Here is a 27,288-nt window from a genome sequence, read left to right on the forward strand (position 1 = left end):
CCTCATTAGCTTCCCCCGCAACACATCTGCAGGCAGCCTCTTAGTCCTCTTAAAGGAGCAGGCACATCCCAGTGCCCTGACAGCTGACTATGAGGACTAGGCCAGTTGCTGGAGATAACTGGCTGGCCAGAGGAAGAAGTTAAAGCTCAGAGAATGAGAGAGAGTTACCAAGCTAGCAGCTGCAACACCAACTAGGGCACTCTCTTGGGGTGTGGGAAGAGACTCCAGGGTTTGAATTGACTCTTCATTGTTTTGTCTTGTTGTTATGTGCTGTTATTTATGGGGTTTGCTGTGTTCTGCATGGCAAAATTGCCCAGAACAAACAAAGACTGTGTTTGAGAAAGCTGATATCCCACAACAGTGTGATTAACTATTTAATCATGCCTTAAGCGTAACATGCAGAGGAAGCCTAATTCACATATTTTATTCTTAACAGAATCAGATAGAAATCAGATAGAATTTCATAATCAAAGCTTAGAGGACTGGTGTTATCTAGGCAATAAATTAAGCAGATCTGGGACCTAATCCTCACTCCATCACTTACCCACAGTGGGCACATCTACATGAGACGCTTAACTGTGCAGTAGTGTAGTTTATTGTGAAGTCAGTGTGTGTCTCTACACATGCACATGCTTACTACACAGTAAACCTCACTAATCGCGAGTAAATTTGCTACCTGTAAATGCAAGTAGAAAATTTGCTTTTGATTAGTAATGACACATTAGGATTCATGTAAACAACCGACCAGGAGCAAATCTGCTCCTAGTCAGCCATCCACCAGGGGATGGGAGATTGCTCCCTGTCCTCAGGAGCTGGCTGCTGCAGGCTCCACCACCAGAGCCCAGGTGAGGACTGGCAGCAGGGAGCTCCAAGCTGCCGGCTCTGCCATCATGGTTGGGGAGCTAGGAGATAAGAGTCTTCCAGCACTGGCCCTGTGGTCACAGGGTTGGTGCTGGGAGATAAGGATCTCTTTGCCTGAGCCCTGTGACCATGGAGCTTGGGCTGAGAGAGAAGGGTCACCCAGCACCAGCCCTGTGGTGTGGAGCTGGTGCTGGGGGCTCCCTGCTGTTGGAGGCTGGGGAGCCTGTTCCCCACCCAGGTCCACTCTTGCAGAGCTGGGCAGTGAACAAGTTCCCCAGCTTGTACCCCACCTAGCTCTGTGCTTGTGGAGCTGAGCAGGGAAGAAACTCCCTAGCCTGTTCCTAACCTGGTTTAATGCTCATGGAACTGAGTGCGGGACAAATTCCCCATCTTGTTCCCCAGCTCTGCACTTGCAGAACTAGGCAGGAAACAGGCTCCCCAGTGGAGGCTGGGAACTGTCCTGATCAGGGGCAAGTCCTAGCCCCGTGTTCCGATTGGATGATCAAGGCATAGGGCTTGGAAAGAGCTGAAGGGATGGGCTAGGTCCCAGCCCCAGGCCTCTATATGCTGGTGCGGCAACTAGCAGTGAGCTAGCTGCTAGCTGCCCCACCAGCACATTGATGCAGGGGGCTGGGGCCTGCTCTTCCCCTGCAGCTTTTTCCAAGTCCCCTGCGCCTGATCAGGGAGCCAGGACTAGGAGCTCCTTGCTGCTGGGGCAAGGAGACATTGTCCCCGACCCAGCAGCAGGCAGCCTCCAGTGGCAGGGTGTAATGTCTCAGCACCAGACAGGAGACAGCTGTCTCCTAGCCCACTGCTCCCTGCCAACCCCTGGGCTAGCACCATGGGGGAGCCTAAAGGGGCCCCAGGAAATCCATTAGCAGCAAATCTGCTCTCGGTTCCCTGCGTGTGTAGGCTCCTACGTGGGAGCATTTATTTGTGAATAGTTTACTCATGAGTAAACTGATACCACCAGATCAAATACATAAGTAGATTGTGCCCAGTGTTACTTGTAGGAATTTCCTTAAGCTTTCTGTACCATTTCCTTTCTCCCTTTGGCTGGAAGTATTCCATATATGCCAGTGTTAGAGCAGTGTGCAGAAAGGCAATTCCATTTCTGGAATTGGATGACTTGTTCTGATTTGGAGTGAATACCACAGATTGAAATATTTTCCATGCTGACTGATCTGGGCCAGGACCTCAGGCTTCCTATATGGGTTCATGTAGAAAGCCTGGGGTTCTGTCTCAGATCAGTTGGCACAGGGGACTGCAGAAGACTTTGGATCCTGCAGAGCCCCACTCTACAACAAACTGTTAGGTGAGCTGTGGGGGACCTTGGAAACTGGGGCTTTCTGGCTTTTGGATGCTATAAAGCTGGGCACCTGGGATCCCTAGCATTGCCAGAAGGGCTGCTGAGGCTTCCTGTCAGGAAGCCAGGTGTATATATGTCTGAAAGAACCCTGAGTTGCACTGCGTCTTAGTAAAAAAAATGAAGTAGTCCATTTTCATTTTAATTAATCTCCAATTTTCCAAGGGAATACTGTTCTGTCAGAGAATTTTTAGCCATCTCTACTGAATATTTTATCTCATATACTTAGTATGTCCTTACTAAATACATGTCACTAAACATTAGTTACCAAGTGGTGAACGTGCCTTTAAAAAGCAGGGTATATGAAATCTCTAGATGGGCCTCTGAATATTATTACTGCTTGACAGCTGGGATAAAAAGGTTTGAAACCAAAGGAACATTGTTTGGCAATCCAAATTACTGACTACTCTAAAACTTACCTATGCCATTTTGTTACTAAAATGTTACCAAGGAATTATCTATTTGTTACCCTTTCTGGGCAGCCAGCTTCAATATTAATGTGGCCAACAGGGGACTGAAACAGGGAATGAAACAAAGTTGGAAAAAGTTCAAGAAAGAAACTTATGTGTTTCTTTTATTTTTGTAGGATTTCATCTTTTGAAAGGGTGCACTTACATCATGGTATATGTCAATGCCTGCAAGACTAACTGCTTTGCAATAAAAATACTTGCTGAGGAAAAAAATGTTAAAGGGTAAAATAGAATGAAAAACCATCATATGTACAGTGCACAGAAAAGGGTTTCTAAATACTCATACTTTTCTCTCTCTGTACTTGTTTGTTTCACATACAGAAAACATTCAGCTGGAAGGGAGCCAGACCCTAACCTCAAGCAATGATTAGTGAATCCGTTGTGAGAAGCACTCTTATCTTTGACAGACAGGAGATTTCCAGAAGTCTAATATATTGGCAGCTGTCAGGAATGGAGACTTGAAATTTACAGGCTAACTTGTGCTGAGCTTTGTTCACCAACAGCACAGATCTAACATCATAAAACATTCAGAATCCTACCTTCTTGGGACCAGATATGATGTGTCTGTATGTATGTGTATTTTATAATCACACACATATATATATACACACACAGAGAATCTATCTATTTATCTAGCTAGCTAGCTAGCTATTTAGCTATCAAACATCTCAACTGAAAAGGCAGGCTATCATTTGACCTGACAACCCATTTAGCAATCTGACAGAGAATGATTAATTCATGGTGTGCATCCAGGACATGGAGCTAGAATCTCATGAGATCTCATTATAGTTTGGTGTAACAAGAATCATTTCAGCAAACTCTCAGCTTTGTTGCAATTCCTGTTATTCCTCAGGAATACTGCAATTTTGTGAAATTTCATAAAGAGCTTATTTGGCAACAAGAGCATTAAAAATTATAAAAATCTGAACAACAGTGTCCTGAAAACAGTCTCACATACGTATGGAAAATGTTACAGAAACAGGACAAATTCTAATTTAACAAGTGAAAACTTCTATATTTCCAATCCCACCATAACACAAACAGTTTATTTGCTCTGTGTGTGAGTGAGTGAGTGAGTGAGTGAGAGAAAGGATGAGATTGTTTTGTCTCTAGGTATATAACCATATCAACATAATAAAATTACTCTGAGCTGTCCTTAAAGCAGAAGCACTAATTATCCAGGACTGTGTAGAGATACTCATACTAGCTAACTTGAGTACTGGGAACACTATACTGTAACATGTGGGCATCCCACGGCCAGTCTAAACATAGGCCCACCCACTCATCTTAGGGCCAGCTGCCAGCCTCCTCACCTGCCATGCCTTGATGTTACTAATTATCTGATGTTAATTAGGTGGGAGGCTGCCCATTTATCTGCCCTGATGACAAGGGCCTATGTATACAACTTCAACCTCTGCTTATCATATCCCATGCCACCCAGATGTTTCCTCCAGCTAGCTATTACTGGGTTCTCTCTTTACACACACACACACACACACACATGCACACACGCACACACACAGGGCTCCAAGCCCATACACACTCTCAGGGCTCCAACCCCTTCTCTGGGATCAGGGCTCTGAGCCCTGTCCCCAAGCCCTCCCTGGGATACTCCTTATCCCTGACCCTGGGAGCTTCCTTAATAGCTCCCCAAGGCTCAGGGCCCCACCCTGCTGGAGCTTTATGCTAGCTTCTATATGCAGCCTTAGGCCTAAAGGCACTGCCACAGGTCCCTCCACTGACTTGGGCCCTGCCTCAGTACTCTCAGTGAGTCTGGCCTCACCCTGCTCTCTCTCACCTGTGGCATGGCACTGTTGGTGCCTGCCACGTTAAGGGCCGGGTCAATCAGCCAGCAGGTGCTTGATTATGGTGGCCATTTTGGGACTATGACCACCTATATAAACAGAGCAGTTTACTGCTGGCAGCCAGGCAGGAAACATCGCCTGGCTGACCTGCTGCAAGAGAACATCTACACGTAGGAGCAGGAAGCTCTTGGTCCTGGGCATGACCAAAAAAAGTACCCTGCTGGGAGTGGGTGGCCTGGTGGGGCTCCCAGTGGTGCGGGAGCCTCCAGAAAAATACCAAACCAGTTACAACCCCATGGAAGGCGGGTCGGGGCACCTCATTAATCCCTAATCCCCACATAACCAAGGGTAACAGTTGGGGCAGGCTATGGCTATGGCCACCTAAGGGAGGGAAGACCCATAGCACTAGTGAAGAGGTGGAAGATGTGAAGCCCCAGTAAGGGTAGGCCCCAGCAAGGGGGTGGATGTGGAGCCTGAGTGAGGGGGTGGATGGAGAGCCCCAGTGAGGGGGAAACCAGAGGGCTGGGAGCTGTGTGTGTGTGTGTGTGTGTGTGTGTGTGTGTGTGTGTGTGTGTGTGTGTGTGTGTGTGTGTGTGTGTGTGTGTGTGTGTGTCTGTGTAGAGTTGCCCCAGGAGTGGCCAGGGCAAGTTTGGCCCCGGTCAGGTAACTGGCCAGCCACTATCCCAGTGAGGGTTGTGGGAGAGGCCCAAAAGATGGTACACCTGCCACCCAAGGTGTACACTAGATAAAGCCTATGGTTGAAGGGGCCCACTCTGAGAGGGAGCAAGGTGGTATAAGTTGTCAATGCATGAAAGAGACCCTGTGAGAGAGGGTGGAGTGTGAGAGGCCCTAGTAAGCAGCAGGCAGTATGAATACATGTGTGTCTGAGGCCTGACAAAGAGAGCTAAGCTTGGTCCGCCTGTAGGCCAGGAGCATTGTGTCACCTGGATGTCATCTGTGAGGCTTGGGCTGTGGTGTATGGAGGAACGGAGCCAGATAGCGCCCCCTGGCATCAGGGCAAGAATGGGCAGCCTCCTGCCCAATTAGAATCAATTAAGAAACAGCAAAGCATGGCAAGCGAGCGAGGTGGGCAGTTAGCCCAGGAACAGGTGGGCGAATGACAGACGGGCTCCAAGAAGTTCCCCCTGTTACACTCACCCACCAGGAATGTGGGGCTGGGGTTAGAAGGCACCCCATACTCGCCTTTCACCAGGGCGGTGACTGGCCTGGCATTTCTGGGGCCTGTCTTGCCACACACAGTCCCACCGGGCCACCTGTCCCCTGCAGGGTGCAGTTTTCAGTCATGTCCAGGACCATGGGGCTTCCTCCTTCCCCATAGCCCCAGTCCTTATCTCCAAGGATGTTCCATGGGCAACAGTTCAGCCGAATGTTGTTCCTTTGGCTGCCACAGCAAACTGCTGCCCCTTTGCAGTTCGGGGCTCACCTCTCATAGAGCACAGCTGGGCCTTGTTCCCAATCAGGCAACTGTGCCTAATTGGTATTGCAGGCAGCTGCAGGCTGCAAAGCTGCCACTCAGGCCCCTGGTAGTAACAGAGCACCCTGTGCTTTGTTACATATACCAACACCAATGCAGTGCTCCACTTGGCCTCACAGGGCACTTTTACACATGCTCCAACATGTTCTGATTAGAATGTGTCAGAACAGACTTGATTAATCGAGTCTGCCGGAGCATTCTAATCAGAACACTCCAGTGTCCTGCATTTCAGTGCGACAGCAGGGGTGCTTTAACTAAAGCTTGTCCAATGATAAGCTGCCATTTTGAAACACAAGACACTGAATACATGAGATGCTGCAGGCATTTTAATTAAAGAGGCTTCCAAGAGCCATTCTAATTAAAACAACTCCCCTCCCCCACCCTGGAGCATGTGTATAGGTGCCCATATATTCTAGCCTGAATAGAGCCGCATAGTGACCTCGTGATTACCACCTCCAGTACTCCACTAGCTAAGGTATTGTGCATTGTGCTGTGTAGACATACTCCAAATAACAGCTTCATTTTCTTACTCCCCCGCTTTAGTGACTTTCATTTGTCTTGAGCTTTGGGTCTGATCCCTCACATCTTCACTTCTTGGCACTATTTACTCACATGAGTTGCCGTGTTGATTTTGAAGGGACAAAGCACAATATTAAGGGCTGCACTGGACACACACATTGCCAGAGTCAGTGTGTCTGTAGATAACAAGTTTTTTGGGAGGGAACTAAATGTTTGTCTGGTATGTGAAGAACTATATCAATAGTATTAGCCATGCCTGAAGTATATGTGGGCCCATAAATGAGAAGCAAATTCATCTGAGGGGACCCCCATAGTTATAAGCAAGATCAGAATCAAGGCTTGTATGTAAAAAATAGAAAAGGAAGCACCTATCTTTGGTTAGAATTTTATATGACAAGATTTTACTTGAAGTTAATTATAAAACCTTCCAAAGTGAAGTTTTGTAATGGAGCCATTACAGAACAAATAGTACCACTACAATTGCCATTCACTGTATAGTAAAACATAAAGATTTTTGTTTAAGTGGAGGCTACAGGAAGTACCCACGTAACAAGCCTTCAAGTTTAGCCCTCTTTGTTTTGGTAAAGGATAGAGTCCCTAGTTGGAATATACGCAATTTCCCCCTGAGGTGTTTACTGATTTCTAGTATGTTAAAATGCATTTCCAGCCCTTTTCTAGGGAAATTGGGTAACATGTGAGAGCTAAGGCTTTCAACCTGTCAGAACAAGCTGCGATAGGAAGCCTAGTTCTTTTATACACTGTGTGAACACAGCTCTCATTGTGAGCAAGAGTGAAGGAAACCACCAACCCACATTGACTTCTCATCATGGTACTGATTTTTTTTAGCTTCTCTGCTCTCTCCTTATCCCTTTCACACCCCACACAGTACTGACAGACAGATAGGACTCAACGCACTATCCCTTCAAAGATGGCAAAGTTGGGTCTTTACCAGCCATAGGTGTCATTACAGACTAATACAAGATACCTTTCCCCATTGGGCTTAGCTTACAGCCTCTTTAGCTCTTCTACTTGCTGCTGGTCCCTCACTGATGCCTGGCTCTCATCCAAAGAAAGTGCAGACAAAAGGCCAGTCTCTGAGATCCTTTTGATTTTAAAGGTAAGGACAGAATACTGGTTATAGTCTTAGCCACACATCTGCAAGATTCAGAGCACCGAGCCATCAGTTCACACAGTAAAAGCCAAATAAATACAATAGCTAGAGTTTATTCAACTTTGAGTCAAAAGACAATAAAAGAGACTAGATAATATACACTGACTACATGCAGGCAGAATGAGGAACGTGACTCTGCTTACCTGAATCCCTGGGGACAGACACAGGTGTAGCCATTGACTGCATCTACACACACAGCACCATGGCGACATTTATGGCCCACACAATCATCATCATCAGTTTCACAGTGTTTGCCACTATACCCTGGTAGGCATTCACATCTGAAACACAAGAAGATCATCATCAACAGGCTGTTTCATTAGCATCCCAGTGATAATGCACACACACTGGGCAATCTCCAATTCAATCACAGTGTATGGTTCAGGCTTTAAGAGCATTAGAGATAAAAATCTAAAAACAGACAAACACAAGAACTAAGCTTTCAGAACTATGTTGGATCCTCTTACTGCTTGTGTTATAAATTGGTGGCTCTCGAAGAAAGTGCAATAACTTATCCTGTTTCTCTTCCAGAGCTGCTAGGAAGGAAGCTGTATAATGAGGTCCTAGACTTCATGTAATGTGAGAAAGAACTAGGCTTCCTCAGCTAAGATTTTGAAAGTGTTGATGACTCAAAATTTAGAAGGAGCCTAGTTTCCATTTTAATAGCATCTGCCCTGTAGCCCTAGGGCCATGACAGGACACACAGGTTGACATAGAGCAGTCTCATGTTTTCATGCCACCCTAGGAAATCTTGTTAGGTGGTCTAGGGGAGGCCAGACCTAACACAGAGGCATCCTATGCAAGAAAGGGAAAATAAGATATTGACTCCTGCATACTATCTTTGGTTTCTGCTTCATTCATGGCAGTTTCAAAGGACACAATAAGCTTTGTTTTCCTGAAGAGAAAGTACAAACAAGCCACAGAACCCAGCCCTGGAAACAACTGGGAAAGGCAAAAGAAAATCTAAACGAGGTAACTACCAAATTTTAATTCACCACCCATTATCCTTTTAGTTACAGATACTTTATTGGAGCAGGAGCAGCTGGACATTTTGGATCCTGTCTCCTGTTGACATATGGTGCAATACTACTTTCCTGCCATTAGGTGGCAACTTAATCTTAGGAAGAAATGACACAGGCTGCACCAAGAACTGCACACATCGGCTGTTTTTTTATTGTAGATGTTAAGTTTGCAGCATTAAGGTTGTGTCAGCATTTCCATTATAAATCTTATTTTCAGAGGTTTGTAACTTGACCATACAAAAATGTGCTCCAAGGTCTCAGGCCAGGAGCAGATCTTTTTGGAAAGTTGAACAAGCTCTTTCTGACAATAAATTCTAGTCTGGCTCGAATGCATTTTTGTCCATAAGCCGCATTTCACTCTTCCCAGCTGGATTTTATTCCACAACTAGAAAATAACAAGCATCTCACTAAAAACAAAGAAAAAAGGAAGCTCCTTAATTTCCCCAACTATGAATTTTATAAGGTATGGATCCATGCCCTCCTGAAGTCCAGATTTCCTTCCTTGAAGTAATTAGAGTCTTCATTCTCTTAAGAGCAAGTCCAGCTTCTTCCTCTAGCTAGGAAGGCCCTTGGGATTGTAGAATGGGTGCAGCTCCATTGTGCATGAGCTGTACATAGGACAGATACAGGAAGGTTGTGGATCCGCTGTCCAGTCTCATGTGATCCCAGTGAGAAAGTGTGCAGGAGGTGAGACAGTGACAAGCCAAGAGAGGTGACACCAGAACTTTTGCAGCTACATGGATAAAACCACCCTCTTTCCTCTACATCTGATGGGGTTAGAAGAACCAAACACATTAAAAGAGTATTTCAGTGACTGGATTAAATTCACTGCAGAGAAACTCCTCTGTTGCATGGAAAAGATGGAGCAAATAAGGACACCTCCTATTCTCTGGCCAGTTTGGCTGGCTGCCAACCAGGGGGACTATGGGCCTACTTTGTGCCTCCCACTGAAGGCACAGGAGCTCAGCACTGGCAGCAGTAGCTCTGCCATGAAATAATTTCATATTTTAGTTTATGCAAGTGCTAATTCTCTTTGCTCTTCTGAAATACATCTAATCCATGGTTTGTAAGGCAGTCATCACCACAGTATTTAGGCTTCTGCAATTTCTACAACATATCTAAATATGCTTCATTTATGGGGGAAAAAGATGTTTATCAATTTTCAACTCAACTGGTAGCATATCATTTATTTGAGTAACCCATATGAGAGACTGAAAGAAGTAAAAAGTGTGAAATCTAATCAATTAGATTTAGCTGAATGAAATAAATCCACTTCCTAATGAGGGGATGTCTGTATCACAGCACTCAAGGGCCAGAGAGGTTATAGGTTGCATGTAGCAAAATGATCTGTTTTTCTGCAGACTGACCAGTTTCTTTCTCCACTCACACTAGGGCAGGGCCTCCTGTAACAAACATGCACAGCCACTGTTTGGCTGATATGCCACATCTGTACAGCTGAATCACATTCTTACATCTTGGGGGCTGCAGGAGCATCATGAGTAACATAGTATTGGATTTAAAAAAAAAAACAAGACAAAACAAAGGCTATTCTATCTCCAAACTTTGCTAAGCCTGAGGAAAGTTTTTCAGCAATGTTTCAGTCACACCTGCAAGCAAATATCATCCATCAAAAGACTTTGTAGGGGGAAATGGGAGCATTTAATCCTGTTGCTTTTTATTGATCCCTGCTGTCCTAATATAAAGTGATGTACTAATGAACGATGTGCAGCTCCTTATTCAAAGCTGCCATGTATCACTTTTATGATGTGTATTGGCTATCACGGTAATGATAGAACCACCACTTTTCTCTGCAGGGCTGCATTAAATCAGCATGTTATGCCGTCAGGTAATAATTCTATGCTTCAGAATAATAAAACATATTTATACTAGACTCTAACACAGCCACAGTGAATGAAAAAACATGCTTCTTTCCCGAAGTTGTGCTTTCAAAATGCATTTAATTGCATTAGCTATTTTTTTTTTTTAGTTTGGAATACAAAATACTACCCTTTAATAATCAAAACATAATAAAGAGCTGGAGGTTAAGAGTGAGGAAAACCACCTGCAATTTTTGCTCTGAAAGTAGAGAGCTCTGTGCAGCCAAGAGCACATTCAAAAATTACAGCTCATTTCCAAGCTGAGATATGGCCATGCCCTTTAGAAGCAGAGAATTCTTTTTAGTTCAATACTTCCCAGTATTTCAAAATTCAGGTTAACTGTGACAGGTTTAGATTGGATAATTTGAAGCTACCTCTATACTAAGCACTTCTGGAGTATAGTTATTGTGGCCCAGGTGACACTCCTGTTCAAGAAACATTTGTCCTCTGTAATGGTGTTTTATACCTTCCCAGCCTCTTAGGGCATGTCTACATTTCATCAGCTCACACTAGGGAGCACTGCTATGAAAATATACCCTGCCCACTTGCTCCAACTGCCCATACACCAAGTGTTGATAAAGATCACAGGAAGGACACCAGCCCACCAATGGTTAGTGTCAACTTAGTGATGGGGCACTTGGAAAGAGGCTTGATGTGTTCAAGTCAGCAGGCCCAGATGATCGTTATCCAAGGGTGCTGAAGGAATTGGCTGGCGTCATAGCAGAACCACTGACAAAACTGTCTGAGCACTCATGGCACTCAGGGCAGGTCCCACAGGACTGGAAAAGGGACAATGTGGTCCCTATTTTCAAAAAGCGTAAGAAGGAGGATCTGGGTAAGTTTAGACTGATTAGTCTCACCTTGATCCTTGGGAAAACCTTTGAAAAAATTAAGGAATACATTTGTGTGAGTCCAGCGGGAAAAGTAATGCTGAAGGGCAACTGGCATGGATTCATAGCAGGTAGATCCTTCCTGCCTGACAAACCTAGTTTCTTTTTATGACCAGGTCACAAACTGCTTAGATACAGGAGTCAAGGTAGTTGTCATATACTTGAATTTTAAAAAAGCCTTTAATACGGTGTCACATCCCATTCTCATAAAAACACTGAGTGGCTGTGATTTAGATGATTATACAGTCAGGTGGGTGACAAATTGGCTAATGGGATGCACCCAGAGAGTGGTGGTGGACAGGTCGGTATCAAACTAGAAGGATGTGGGCAATGATGTCCCCCAGGGCTTGGACCTCAGGCCAGTGCTGTTCAATATCTTCATCAGTGATTTGGACAAGGGCGTAGTGAGCACACTGTCCAAATTCATGGATGACACCAAATTATGGGGCAAAGTAGACACACTGGAGGGCAGGGAGTGGATTTAGGCAGATTGGGACAGGATGGAAAAGTGGGCAGAACAATATAGGATACAGTTTAACAAGGATAAGTCCAGAGTATGGCACCTAGGGAGAAGGAATCACCAGCACACATACAGATTGGGGGATGACTTTCTAAGCAGCACAGCAGCAGAAAGGGATCTCGGAGTCACAGTTGACTCAAAGATGAACATGAGTTGACAAAGTGATCTATACAGCTAACCATACACTATCGTGCATTAACATGTGCATCACAAACCGGTCCAGGGAGGTGATCCCCTCTCTGCAGCACTGGTAAGGCTGCAGCTGGAGTATGGTTTCCAGTTTTGGGCACGGCACTTCAAGAGGGATGCAGATAACCTTGAGAGGGTCCAGCGGAGGCCACTTGTATGATTAGGGGCCTGCAGGAAAGGTCCTACAAGGAGAGACTGGGGACCTGCATCTCTTCAGCCTCTGTAAGAAAAGGCTGACAGGAGATTTGGTGGCTGTCTACAAATTTGTCGGGTGCGGGGGTGGGGGGACAGCAAGGAATACAAGATACTCTGTTTACAAAGGTACCCCTTGGAGTACCTAGAAGCAATGGCCACAAACTGACAGAGAGCAGATTTAAGCTGGGCATTAGAAAGAATGTCTTTACAGTAAGGGTTACCAGAATCTGGAATGGACTTCCAAGGGAGGTGGTGCTCTCCCCTGCCTTGGAGGTCTTTAAGAAGAGACTGAACAAACATCTGGCTGGGGTCATCTGACCTCAGTACTCTTGCCTGCCCAGGGCAGGGGGTTCAGACTTGATGATCTGCTGAGGTCCCCTCCGACCCTGAAAATCTATGGGATCTATGAAATCATAGAGCTGCTTTTTTGGAGAGTGCCTAGTATCACTTTCAGTCTTAGGGGTTACATAGCAGCTTTTTGGCACTCAGTGTGTAGGAGGAGGGAGGGGGATGGTATGGCAGTGCTCCTTGGTACAAACTGATGTTGTGCAGGCAAGACCAGGGGATCTGATTCTCTTCTCACTTGCTGGATCAGAAAGCCAGCATTTTAGCTGTAAACTTCACTCGCTTTGCACGGGTGAAAGTGACCACAAAAAACACAAGTTAACAATCAGGCTGATACATTTTAGTACTCAGTCTTTAAGTAAAAGAGCAACCTGCCTGAGAGACCATCAGCTACCTCACATCCCAATGGCCTGGTTAATATCTCCAGACTAGGCTGGTGGTTGCATGCTTTAAACCTGGTATTTTCTCAGGCACCTGGAGTATTTCGTGTATGGGGCATCATAAACAAATATTTCTGCATCCTTTATTCACTCTGTATGTTGTGTTGCATGACATCATGTTAATACATGGCATAACACAGGTCATAACACACTAAGCCATAACATATTAAGACATATTAGAGACTGATAAAAGGACAGGAAATTTTCAACCTTTCTGCTATTGTTTTTAAATCCAGACAAGCTCAGTAGTGACCAAATGGTTTAAAAGCTGAAAGATGATCCATATGAAATCACTAGGTCAGGAATTGGCAATCTGTGGGCTGGATCTGCTCTGTGAAGAATAGGGGAATAGTGACTCAGAGCTGTCCCCCCTGCAGCGTTCCCCTCCATTGCAGAGCCTGCTGTTCCACCACCTCTGCATTTCCCTCACTCCAGAGGGGCTGGGAATCTGCAGCAAGGGAAGCACTGTGATGTCTAGTAAGGAAGCTAGCTGCTAGAGGGATGTGGGGGGAGAGCAGGACACAGCCAAAGATGGGTCACAAACTTCAGCCTGAAGAAACAAAAGTCTACCAAGCCCTGTGCTAGGCAGGTTCAGGTTGCAAAGAGCAAAAGCAAACCCAGCATCCTGTTTAGAGGCTGGGCACTGGTGGGGCAAAGGAGTGCTAGCATGGTTCCTCCATATTACAGGAATAGGCCCTTGTCAGGCAAGAATAAGTAAACATACAAGGTGGGGAGTTTTTTGTTATTATCTACTATTTTTTCTTACAGGACTGCCCTAGACCCCTGAACAGAGTTAAGGGGCATTTATACATGTACCTTGTCGTTCTGGATGCACCGGAGATCCACCACTTTGGAGCAGACTCAATAAATCGAGTCTTCGCCGCACAGGAGGTGACACACACCATGTTGCACTGCCTGCAGTTGTATAAGCAGGGAAATGTGCATCAGCACAGAAAAACATGGAGGCAGTATGCTTCTGAACACCTCCAAGGTGTTTTAGTTCAAAAGTGCACCGCTGCCATTTTCTTCACACTGATGCGCATTTTGCCACTTATACACCTGCAAGTGTTGCAGTGCTGGGCACTTCTCAAAGCACCCAGCGTTGTAGTGCTTGTACTTGTAAAAATGTCCAAGGATTCCACTGTGTGACAAACTGGCCCATAATAAAAGATGTTCCCTTTACCAAAGAGCTTACATGTCAGCACCCTGCAAAGGAGTGAACTAAAAAAAGTAGGTGTAGATTAATTTTTAGTGCTGGAATTGGTAACAGGTGGGCGGTTGTGTCCCAGTCACAGGTACAACTGGCCAGCAGGCCAGCCCCTATGAAGATAGACTAAAGGGCCTAAATCTATTCAGCCTCCACAAGAGAAGGCCGAGAGGGGATCTGGTGGCTATCTATAAACCCACCGGGGGGACCAGCAGAAAATAGGTGAGGCTCTGTTTCCCCAGGCACCAACTGGGATAACAAGGAATAGCGACCACAAATTGATTGAGAGCAGATTCAGGCTGGATAACAGGAGGCACTACTTTATGGTTAGGACTGCCAGGCTCTGGAACGGGCTCTCAAGGGAGGTGGTGCTCTCCCCTACCTTAGGGGTCTTCAAGAGGAGGTTGGATAGATTTCTGGCTGGGGTATTATGATCCCAGCACTCATTCCTGCCCAGGGCAGGGGGTCAGACTTGATCTGTTCAGGTCCCTTCCAACCCTAGAAACTATGAAAATGCTGTCTCCATCCCCTTGTTCTTCTAGTGACACAGGACAGGTGGAGTTAATTTATAAATGTTTAGTGCTGGTACCTATCAGAGAACTTTGAACCAGGCATAGAACTGACATTCTACCTTTGTCTCGCAACATGCTGTAACTAATGGATTAGCCAAGTGATGGATTAGCTGAAAATGCAAGCCTGAAGGAATGTCAAGGAATCAGCAAGTACTAGGGTATGCATCTTTCTACTCAGAGGAGGTCACTTCAAGAACTGTCCTAAATTGTTTAACAGTTTCCTTTCCCTCCAGAGCTGGAAATGACTCTTTCCTGAAGTCCTTCACTTGGTAACAAGCCATATGACCCTACAGGTTGTTTAGCTAGTGTGGATCCAGGTGTCCAAAAGAAACCTTCCCCTAGGAAGCTGCTATGTTGTTTCATGAAAGCTGAGCTTGCTTGCTTTCTCCGAGATAAAATTTATGGGCTGAATGTACTACTGTTATTTTATACTTTGTAGCAGTGTGTTAGGTGCTTCACAGGACACAGTCACTGCTCAGAACACAAGCCATGCTAGACAGTGTTACCAGTGAAGCCCAGATTAGTAGTACAGGTTATTTCTCTCTCTCCTCTGCTCCAGATTGGGGCAGACAGCTTCTTTGTTTAGAGGCTCCGTATTTTCTCCAATCCCCACATTCTCAGTGGCAAATCAGAATCACCCAGAAAGGAGTAAAATGGCTGTAATAACAGCTATGGGAGGGAGCTATGTAATCAGGCTGGCTTCAGTGCTACAGTCTAGCCAGGGGTGGATCCAGTGGCATGGCTCCCCATGATCTGATCCCATTTTGGGATCAGACCACACCATGGGAGCCTCTGGGGAATTTTGTAGGTCCTTAAAGGAAGTGAAAATCGCACTTCCTTTCTTCCCCACTCCACATCCCCTGCCTGCTACTGCTGCTTTCCCTGCTGTTCCAAGGAAGGGGAAAGTGCCAGAGCTGTTCCCGTCCTCCCCAGACAGGCTACATGTGGGCTGGGCTCAGCTGGGTACAAGGAAAGTGGCAGCAAGCATGAGTGCCTCCTTTTGGGGGAAGAGGCACGGAAGGGGGAACTACTCAGCTACCTTGTTATTGCTCCCCAGATGAGCCCAGCCCTGGCACAGTCCAGCTGGGACAGGCAGAAATGGTTAGGGGAGTGGGGAGGGAAAAGGAAGGAGAGGGGGCATTTTTATCTGCTTTAGGGGACTTAAAAAAGGTTGCTGGAGGTTCTCAAGGGTAGCTTGCCCACATTGGTGGGGAAGGAAGCAGAAAGGTAGGGGTCCAGCCACCCCTGCAGTGCAGGTTTTCACTCCTGCACCCCACCCCTTTGGAAAGCCTGGATCTGCCCCTAAATCCATCTAAGGTCTTTTGCAATTTCTTCTCATACCTGCTTTGTCCCAGGTTGTAATACAACCTTATCTCTATTTTTCAACCTCATGGTATTCTGCTAGTACCACAATGAGTGGAATGTCTCTTCTTGTCTTGCTTCCTTCTTCTTACCTTTGAAAACTAGCATTCTAAAGCACCTTCCACCTGAGGATCTGCAAGTGAATTAAGCTACACTTCACCACTGTGATGCTGGTGTGCAGATGAGGCAGAGGTGAAAAGGGAATTGCCTAAGGTCACGCATGAAACAGAATTCAGACCTCCTGACTTCCAGACACATACTGTAGCCACATAAGATCATTTTTCTCCTTTTAATAATGAGAACTAGACTTTGATTACTAAAACTGCAACTGAGCAGTACAAGGGAATTAAATTGGGTGCTTGTAGAGGGAGTTAGTTTTCAAACGATTCTTGTTCCAGGATATGTATGTCACTGGGGAGTGTCAGAGAGATCATTCTTCATATCAAAGTAAAACAACATTAACTTGTTCTTTTAAAGAGAAGGCTGGTCCTAACCAAATCATTATGTGTCTCAGCAACATTTTTTCAGGACCTCTGTTGGAATGTGCAGTCTGTCATGTACCCTCTTTGCAGTGTCTCCAGCCTGCAATGACTACACAAACACTTCAGCATAGGTTCCAAACATATTACTATCTTTCCACTTGTCCCATTCTATCCTGGCATGACATATTCTTCCAAAGACAAATCTTCTTACACCTAAACTTTTAAAGGAAAACAAATCTAATCCAGACATTCAGTTTTCTAGGGCGATTTTCTTTCTTTCTTTCTTTTTTTTTGGAAATAAGGGGGGAAAGAGGACTTTAGACTTTACTCAAAATATGTGCTTATCAGTTTATATTCAATTATGTTCTGCTATCTACTCTGCCAAGATGGGATGATGTTGACAACATATATTGCATATGCACCTTCTAGTTGTTATTTTTGTTAGATACACTGATAATATCTCATTGCTCATAAAGATAGGAGGTCTTTTCCAATCATAATAATAACCAATTGTACACAACCAATAACCATAATTATGATTCCTAAATTACTAATTTTCAAAACACAGAAATGTGTTCAGAAATGTCCTCCATGTAGTGGTCAGCCAGTGAGAGGAAACCTGCTCTGCTTGGATAAGGGAGTGGGGAAAGAGACCAAATAAACAGGTAAGGGGAAAATGCTGATAAGCCAGCCTATCTAAATAGCAGCCATCCTTAACATCTTGCCTATTGTCTCAGTGCTTGCAATGCTTGTTATATTATTAGAAGAAATATTTAAAGAATATGTACTTTACTCTGCCGGTAGCTTCAACGTATGACAAGACCTAGTGTGGAGGTATTACAATGTTGTGTGCTATTCCTAAAAATCTCATTGCTGTGGGATGTTTTCACTTACTAACATGAAGACAGAGTCAGTTGTGAGAAACAGAAGTCAGAAATGAAGAGGAATGCTTCCATAGTGGATACTATTCTGGCATGATGCCAATGGTAATATCTGTTACATCTTACTATATTTAGACTACCTATATAGATGGTTACAGGAATCTAAATCCAGGGACTTATCTATACAGTAAAAATGCCTTGAAAGCTGTTGTAGAATAAGATAATCTGCAATAGCTATTTTAGAACGACATGTTGATGCTCAATTCCAGAACGTATAATTTATTCCAGAATAATTACTCCATTTTGGAACTGCACAACTTATTTCACAATGAAGTACCTTACACACTGAGGAGCTGCAAAAAAGATGTATACTAACAACATTCCTAAAATGGTCTATAGTACACCACCTTTCGGGCACTCCTTTTGTATTTGGCTCATTAAGTTGATCAAATCAACATTACAATTCCTTTCAGGTTAAGGAACAAATTTTATCAAATACAGGAAGGTAAAAATGCTTACCTGAATCCTCTGGCAAGGGAAAGACATTTGGACTCATGCTGACAAGGGTTTAGCTCAGGAACACAATGGTTAATCACCTCATCACAAAGCTCACCTGATAAAAGAAAAGGAATAAGGCTGCAATAAACTTGCTATCAACATAGCAATGATGTTGGTGAAAGAGTTTCAACCACAATATCCAGCATGGTAAGTTCACCTGCCCTTGTGACTGGTGGCTGGGCAAAACTGCAGCAACTTGGTAGTTTAGCATGACACTTCATGACAGTACTTTTTGTGATGGTGAGTCAGATTACACTGTAGTGAGCTTCTTCAATACTGGACTGTTGAATACAATAGGATCAACAACTATGTTTAATAAATATTCACCAACTGGGCTACAAAAGGTGGGATTACTGTGTCATACAAACCTGAGAGGCCTGATTCAAAACTCCTTACACTCAAACCCTTTCACCCTGAGCTAAAGTTTGGCCAGAGTAAGGACTGAGTAAGGACTGTAAGATCAGATCCTGACTTCACGTCTCTAGCATCAAAGACAGCCAGTAACACACATGGCCCTACTCATTAAGGGAGTCTTTAAACTTAGCATACCAAGCCATATTTTAGTCACAACCAATACTTTATTGCCCTAGAAGATGATTTTACATCATTCAGATTAAAAAAAGCTTTGCAGTAACAAGAACCAGATTTAGAACTGTTTATAATTATATAACACCCACTATTTACAAGAAGAGCACTAACTCTGCCATTCTTATTGGACGTGCTGTCTTTTTAGTAAAAGGTTCTCAAATGCAAGCTCAGTTCAGCTGTTTCAAGGTATGGTGTGTGAAATGCAGTGAACTTCCCTGGATTTGTTTAAATTTTAATAGTGAACAGTTCCAGAGTGTTCAAAACCAGATAGTTTATTTAAGCACCATCCTTCTTCTGAGACCTAAATTATTAGGTTACACTTCAGTACCTCAGGACTTGAGATTCTGCCAGAGACTAAGCAGAAACCTTTGCCTCTGGGGGAATTAAAAAAAAAACCCCTTCTTGCAGGAAAAGGGCAGGTCAATTATTCTCAGTATGGAAACCCTCAAACCAAATACAATCCCAAAGTCCCTTTTGCAGTAATATCAGAAGACGGCATCTGCACAATTTCAAATGTGTGTGTGCGTGCGCGCGTGCGTGTGTATAATTGTGTGTGCATATGCATATTCTCATACACACACATATGCATATGAACATATGAATAGGAGACTTTTTAAAGTAACAGCAAATGGTGAAAGTTATGATATGGGAGGCATGACTAGAACAAGATTTTTTTTTGTGGTAAGCCAAACTTTCTGAAAATCACCTGTCTCCAAGATGGGCTTGAATAAAAACACCAAATATTGCAAGACTGGACAACAGTATTTTTATTCAATGCCCAGCCCCTTCTGGAAACAGGTGATAAAAAAAAAATCTCAGCTTCCTCACAAAATTAGTTTCAGGCCACACACTTGCATTGAAAGTTTGAAAATATGACCCTTGCAGGTAAAAAATCCCTCAAATCGGAATATTTATTGCAAAGCCAGTCTTGTGACATAGGGGGTGAGAGCAGGTACTGACTCATGATATGCAATTGACTGGACTGGGAATATTGGGAGAATCTGGCATTGCTATTACATGATATGATAAGCTCTTAGGGTTTTTATAGACATGCTTTAGGAGGCTAGAGGGAAGCAGCGATTTAATGAGCATGGCCAACTAATTAAAGTGCCCAGAACATCATGTGTATCAGCTTCCCCGCACTGAAAATGGTGGCAGGGGCACTTTATCGGTTAAAGTGCACTGCTTTTGCCAATTTTCAGTGCAGGGATTCTGGTACATATGATGCTAGATTCTGCTGGAGTGTGCTCCAGCAGATTCGATTAATCAAGTGATTACAATGCATTGGAGCAGCCTCCCTGCATATGTAAAGGAGCCCTTAAATGGCAAAAATTTGTAACCCTATGATGAATTAGCTGTCGTGGAGTCAGAGGCTAGGGACAGACATTCAAAAAGCCTAAGCCTGAATTGATTCAATCTTTGCATGTTAGTCTAACCTGGCTAGGCTGAATCACTTTGTAACTACACAGATATCCCACATGCCTGCAGTGGCTCAGGCTAGAAGCTGGTGTGCACATGAGCAGCCCTCATTTTCCTTCCAGGGCACTGAGCTGACGGGAGGCATGGCCAGGCCCTGGCAGGATGCTCTGATTAGCCCAGCAGGGAACTGATAACATAGTGTTTATCACCCCATTAAGAAAACAACAGAGGGACATTACCAGCTACCTGTTGATTCTACCTGTTGACTCAGCATGGACCACAGCCAGCATATGGTCTGCTAGCTAATACCCAGACACCTTTCATCAAAGCAAAAGGGAGGTGGGAATTCCCGCTTAGCAGGGAGGGGGGAGGGAGAAAGCAGCCAGCAATCTGTGCTGGAGCTGCAGCCAGGGAGCAGAGGGGAGGGGCCAGCCCTGTTATGGAGCAGAGAGCTCCGCCCAACCCAGAAAGCATGCCGGGATGCTGGGGGAGTCTGGTTTATCTTAAACCAGCAAGGGATCTGGGACAGACAATGCATAAACCAGTTTGAACCAAATCAGTTAAGTCTGATACTACATTTAACCAGCTTTATCTCACACTAGTTTCAGCCATTTTCAAACTGGTTTATGTGCACTGAACATCTGTTCTGTTACAGGTTTAAAACAGTTTCTGATCACTTAAACCGGTTTATGTGTAATGTCTGTCCCTAACCAGAAGGGGCAACAGGGGAACCCCTGAATGTCATTTTAACAATTACTACTACTTCTTACCTGGCTCTTTTACAGCACTGAATTTGAAATAAATTACTCAAATAAAAAATCTGCAATCCAGCTTGGGAAGGGTGATATTCCAGTGAAAAAATTTCCTATATTTGCATACTTAGAAAACTGGTAAAATGGATGCAAATTTTCTGCTGGGCTTGAGTTTTGGACATTTGCTACTGTACTTAATTCCTCCTTTAAAGCAAGTAAGAACATGTCACCAGCCTGACTGAAATTACTGCTGAGGACATTTACTAACATTTTTATAAGCAACAGAACAGGTTTACTTTTACCTTCAAAAATCCCTAATAAACAAAGCAAACCCACAACCTAAGTTAGACAGCAGACACAAAAAAATAACGTGGGCAGGTCAGAACTTGCCATGGGCTCGTTCAAATCTCCTCAGTGTTCCTTTTCTTTGTCTTTCTAGTCAGCATGAAATATCACATATATTTTTAAAAAATAAAGACCACAGAATTTTTAACTGGATGGTGACTTAAAAGGAACTCAAAGATCTAAAGCCTAGAAGCTTTTGTAAAGTATCTTTTCGTTTGTTAATAGAATAAATTGTAAATGGATTTCTTCAGCTGTAACTTTGCTAAAAGATACATAAAAGCTTTTTTTTCAAAGAAAAACAGACTTTTGAGAAAAATCAAAATAATGGTGCAAGCTCTCAAAGGGAAATAATTCTTCTGAAAGTATTCTTCTCAGCAGGCTTGGAAAATTGACAAATGCATTGAAATCCAAGAAAAAAATCTCCCCAAATGTATACTCTTGTCAAATAATAAGATTCATTATGCCATGTTGATTTCTCCACTATCAAAATTTAGGAGGATTTCAGGCTTGGTACCAGATACAGCGTCCAAAAAATTTATTGTTTTTCACAGAAAACTTGGAGTGTTTTAGGCTCCTTTCTGTTGTTTTTAATAATCCTGTTACAAATGTCGACATTTCCACAATTCCTTTGGGTATGCTGTACAACAGAGGCAACCTCATCTTGGGGAAGAAAAATCATGTGGATACATTAAAGCAGGCATTCCCAACGTTCTCAGGGTGGCAGACAGCATGGTAAGGAAATAAAACACCTCCTAAATAGCAGTACCCATGGCAAGAGCTTTACAAAGTGTTTCTTATCTTTCCTTCAGTCACAAAATATTTTGGATCTAAATCTGCCCTCAGAAATGGGTATACAAAATTCACTGGCCGTTTCCCTGTGTGCATCTGAAGGAAAAATCTGACCCTTCCTTCTTTTGTGAGTGGCTTAGTTAATGATAGCAATTAAAGGTCTATTCCAGGTTTCTCTTTCAATAGCTATATTGGGTTCAAAATAATACTTAGCATTTTGTTATTTATTCCGATTTTGACACTAAGACTAGACAGACATGTGAGGGCATCACACAACTTTATAAAAAACCTGTTACCAGGGTTTCACTAGGTTTCACTAAAGCCTCTAGCAGATGCTATGCTTAAGACGTGATTAGCCGGTTAATCACATCTTAAGTAGCAACATAGCTGCATTCATGCAATTAATGGTGTGATAAAACAGGGAATAAACCACAGTTATGACACATATATTGTGTAATAACTTTATGGCTGGTTCCCATAGTACCTTAAATTGAACATGTGACCAGGGATGTTCAGCACTTCCAGCTTAGGGAGCACACTGGAGTCCTTCAAGACACTGGTGTGCTCCAAAGGCCGGGAGTGCCAATCAGCTGAGTGATGCTCTCAGTCATGACAATCCACCTGAGAGAAAGGTTGGGAGCACTGATCAGATGACAGGTGCTCTCAGCTATGGGAGCACCAACTACCTGGCTTACTACTTACTGGTGCAGGACATCATGATTCCCGGCTCTCCCTGCACTGGCAATAGGGTAGGTTTGGGATCTGATCCCCAATCCTATGATTGTGCCTCCTGCCATGCACAAATGGCACGGCAGTAAATGCGACTGTTGGAATTGCAGATCATTTCCCATTGTGCCTTTAACTGAACTGAACATCAGTTAGTGGCCTATAAAATACATGAATCACAGACAACTACAAACAACGGCATTCCAGCCAGCCTCCTCCAGGCAAATACCATCTCCAGGTGCAAACAGGTATTAAAAAACAAAAACGAAATCAGTTACAGTTAATCTTGACACCAATCAAGCACAAGTCTTCTACTCCAAAGCAAAAATCCTTCCTTTTCATCCAGATGTGGGAGACTGAATGGGATTTGAAGTGCATTTTAGTGAGCACTGGATCAAGATCATGTCAAACCCAGAAGAGAAAATTACTCTAGCTCAGGGGTGGGCAAAATGGAGGCTCAAGCTGGTGGCCGGACTCCATTTCCCAGGACCCCCTGCCCATGTCACGGCACCTAGTTTCCATGCAGACCCCAGCAGTAGCAGGGACATGACAGCATGGGGCCAGGGTTTTCATAGAGACCAATCCTAGCAGCACTGGCAGGGCATATGGCTGGGTGGAGAGCTGCTCCAGGGCCAGGGCTAGGATCTTGCAGCAGTGACAGCATGGACTGACTATGTGGATTGTGCATTAGACCACATCATGCTTTTGCCTGCACATATAGGAGGGCACTTCAAGACAGTATTAACCCTTAACATGCAACTGCTCACAGCATGTGCTAACTTTAATACTATGCATCATTCCTTAGAGATTAGCATGTGCTAATCTGTAACATGTAACAACACCCAGAATAACCTTTATCCTCCTTTTTACAGCCTACAAAGGGAAAATAAATATATTTAAATTGTTAAAATTGTTCTGGGTGGGTCAAAGGGATCCTAGCACTTCTGGCTACACCCACAAGAAATGACTACACTGCAGTAGTTTTAGTGAGAAGTTACTCTTTAGATATCTACTAGCTACTAATGCTCCAAAAAGTGATTCTATATTCTCTTTGCTTTGTCCTCTTCCCCCTCACATTTTACAAACTTAGTGCCTATGCAAAAATGTAACTAGCCCTTAGCAATTATAGAATAATAAAATCATTGAAAGTTAGGGTTGGAAGGGACCTCAGGAGGTCATCTAGTCCAACGTTCTGCTCAGAATAGGACCAGCCCCAACTAGATCATCCCAGCCAAAGCTTTGCCTAGCCGAGTTTTGAAAACCCCCAAGGATGAAGCTTTCACCACCTCTCTGGGTAACCTGTTCTACTGCTGGACTCTCTCCAATTTGTCCATGTCCTTTTTGTAGTGGGGTCCCAAAACTGAACACAGTACTCCAGATGTGGCTTTACCAGTGCTGAATAGAGGGGAATAATCACTTCCCTTGATGTGCTGGCAACACGTCTATCAATGCAGCCCAGTATGCTGTTAGCCTGCCTGGCAACAAGAGCACAGTGCTGAATCATATTCAGCTTACTGTTCACTGTAACCCCTAGGTCCTTTTCTGCAGAGCTGCTGCTTAGAACAAAACCAGCCCACCCAGGACTGACCCCTGCATACTGCACTTGATACCGGATGCCAACCAAACATCAACCCATTGATTACTACTCTCTCAGCCCAATGCTTCCTGATGTCTAGCCTGAACCTACTCTCAATCAACTTGTGGCTGTTATTCTTAATTACTCCTGGTAGTGCCCGGAGAAACTCTCCCGTTCCCTGCAGGTCCCTCCTGGTAAGTTTACAGATGGACACCAGGTCCCCTCTCAGCCTTCTCTTGTGGAGGCTGAACAGGTTCATGTCCCATAGCCTCTTTTCATAGAGAGAGGTTGCTGCCCCCCAGTCATGCAGGTGGTCCTCCTCTGGACCCTCTCAATGCTGTCCACATCCCTCCTGAAGTGCGGCACCCAGAACTGGATGCGGTACTCCAACTGCGGCCTGGCCAATGTCACATACAGGGGGAAGATCACCTCCTTGGACCTGCTCATGATACATCTGCGGCTGCATGACAAGGTGTAGTTAACCTTCTTGACCATGTCCTCACACTGCCGGCCCATGTTCATCTTGGAATCAATAATGACTCCAAGATCCCTTTCTGTCTCTGTGCTGATGAGAAGGGAGTTTCCCAGCCTATAGCTCTTTTTCCCTAGGTGTAGCACCCTGCACTTGTCAGAACTGAATCTCATCCTATTCTCATCCACCCACCCCTGTAACCTGTCCAGATCTAGTTGTAGCCTGTCCCTTTCTTTTAGCGTGCCCACATCTCAGTGTCATCCGTGAATTTGAACAAGGTGCTTTTCACTCCCTCATCCAAGCCGCTGATAAAGATGTTGAACAGCATGGGCCCGAGGACCGAGCCCTGGGGGACTCCACTGCCCGCATTCCTCCTGGTCAAAAATGACCTGCCCACCACCACTCTCTGGGTGTGGTTCTCTAGCCAATTTGTGACCCATCTGACTGTGTAGGCATCATCGGCATAGTCAACTAATTTTTTAATGAGAACGGGGTGAGAGACAGTGTTGAAGGCCTTCCTAAAGACCAGAAAGACTACATCCACCATGACACCTGCATCCAAGGATTTTGTGACCTGGTCATAAAGGGAAACCAGGTTGGTCTGACAGGACCTGCCCCTGATGAACCCATGCTGGTTGCCCCAATTGCACTTCAGCCTTCCTGGCTTCATTTCTGCATGCCCGAGCAATGCTCTTATATTCTTCCCTAGTTATTTGTCCAAGTTTCCACTTCTTATAAGCTTCCTTTTTGTGATTTAGTCTATTGACGAGTCTCCTGCTAAGCCAACTTGGTCTTCTGCCATACTTGTTTGTCTTCTTGTACATAGGGATGGTTTCTTCCTGCACTCCCAGTAAGACTTCTTTGAAGTACAGCCAGCTCTCCTGGACTCCTCTCCCCTTCAGTCTGACTTCCCAGGGGATCCTGCCAATGAGTTTCCTTGAGCTGAAGTCTGCTTTTCTGAAGTCCAGAGTCCTTATTCTGCTGCTCTCCATCCTTCCTTTCCTCAGGATCCTGAACTCAGTCACCTTGCGGTCACTGTTGCCCAAGTTGCCATCCATTTAAGAGGAACATGTCATTAGAAACTGGAATGGATTAGTTTCACCAGTGATAGATATGACCTAGAACAGTGAACCTAGCCTATGGCTTGTGGCCAACAGTGCTTCTAGACATGAGAAACTAAAAAGTTAAACCAGGAGGGCATTAAGTAATTGGGCCACAATACTAGAGTACTAGAGACTACTGGAAGAATAAACAGTGCAGAGAAATTATGGAAAAGATTTTTGCCAATACCTGATGAAGTTTTGAAATGAAACCTGGAGATGAATTTCATGGTGCATTAGCCCTTATCTTTATTATGTTCTAAGCAGAAGCAATGTATTTGGGAAGGATTTAAAATCTTTGTCCATAGAACTTATATCTTCTTCTTACGTGATACTCTGCCAGGCAGAGTCAAACATTTAGACATAATGTTCCAGACTTTGCCCCAATACATTCAGCTTGTTCATTGAAGTGGGACAAAAATACATCTCACTGCCAAAAGCCTTTCTGCACATTCTCCAGTCAGTTGCCATGAAAGTGTACTAGCTCCATCTGTTAAAAATGTAAGAGGCTTTGGTGCAAAAATTTAATCTGAATGCACAGTACCTAATTTCTAAACCACTCATTTCTGGGCTGTTAATGAAGAAATCAGGTTGTGCAGGAAAAACAGAGAACCCTGAAATCAGAAGTTCTAGCATGAGAAAATAATTAGTTTTAAAATAATGTAAAGACCATGCGTCCTATGTCAATGATTTAAGAACTCAGGGTGCCTCAAGATGTACGGGATGACTGCTCCAATGCACTGTTATTTCAACGCATTGGAACAGACTCAATTAATAGAGTCTGCTAGAGCATGCTAATTAGCACATTGCAGCAGCCTCAACATCGCATGCATTCAGCATCCCCATGCTTCAAAATGGCGGTGAGGACACTTTAAAGCTCAACAAACAAGCTTTAAAGTGCCTCCACTGCCATTTTGAAGTGTGGGGTGCTGAATACATGAGATACAGCGGGACACTGAATATACAAGAGCCACTCCAATCCAAGTACTGCCTCCCCTGCCCTCCCTCCCTCTGGAGCACATGTAAAGACACCCACAAATATCTAAGGAAGATCTTTTTCATCTTTAAAATTGGGCTTAACATTTCAAAAGGAAAAGTGTAAATTAGGCACACAAACAAGCCACCTGATTTTCACAAGAACTGAGAAACCAACAGTTATTGCTCACTGCAGTGATGCAAGTGAAGGAAAGCACTTAATAGTTTTAAACAGAGGTGCTCAACCCCTGGCTCATAGAATCATGTAATCTGGTGCAGAGCTCCCCATAGGTCCGGAAATTTAGCAGGGGGGGAGTGG

The 27,288-nt window shown here is 44.2% G+C and overlaps 1 protein-coding gene across 1 annotated transcript in view; it reads right to left on the reverse strand.

Annotated features, from left to right (window-relative positions):
• Positions 1 to 27,288, reverse strand: part of SLIT3 (slit guidance ligand 3) — a 946,021-nt gene that overhangs the window by 47,390 nt on the left and 871,343 nt on the right. Inside the window, exons 29-30 of the mRNA XM_090064655.1 lie at positions 18,189 to 18,282; positions 7,831 to 7,968 (exon numbers count right to left, since the gene is read on the reverse strand). Coding sequence (XP_089920781.1) covers positions 7,831 to 7,968; positions 18,189 to 18,282 — 232 coding nt within the window. The remainder of the gene's footprint in view (positions 1 to 7,830; positions 7,969 to 18,188; positions 18,283 to 27,288) is intronic.

This window comes from Crocodylus siamensis, chromosome 10 (genome assembly GCF_052110815.1).
Source record: "Crocodylus siamensis isolate JL-2025a chromosome 10, ASM5211081v1, whole genome shotgun sequence".
NCBI classification, from domain to species: domain Eukaryota; kingdom Metazoa; phylum Chordata; order Crocodylia; family Crocodylidae; genus Crocodylus; species Crocodylus siamensis.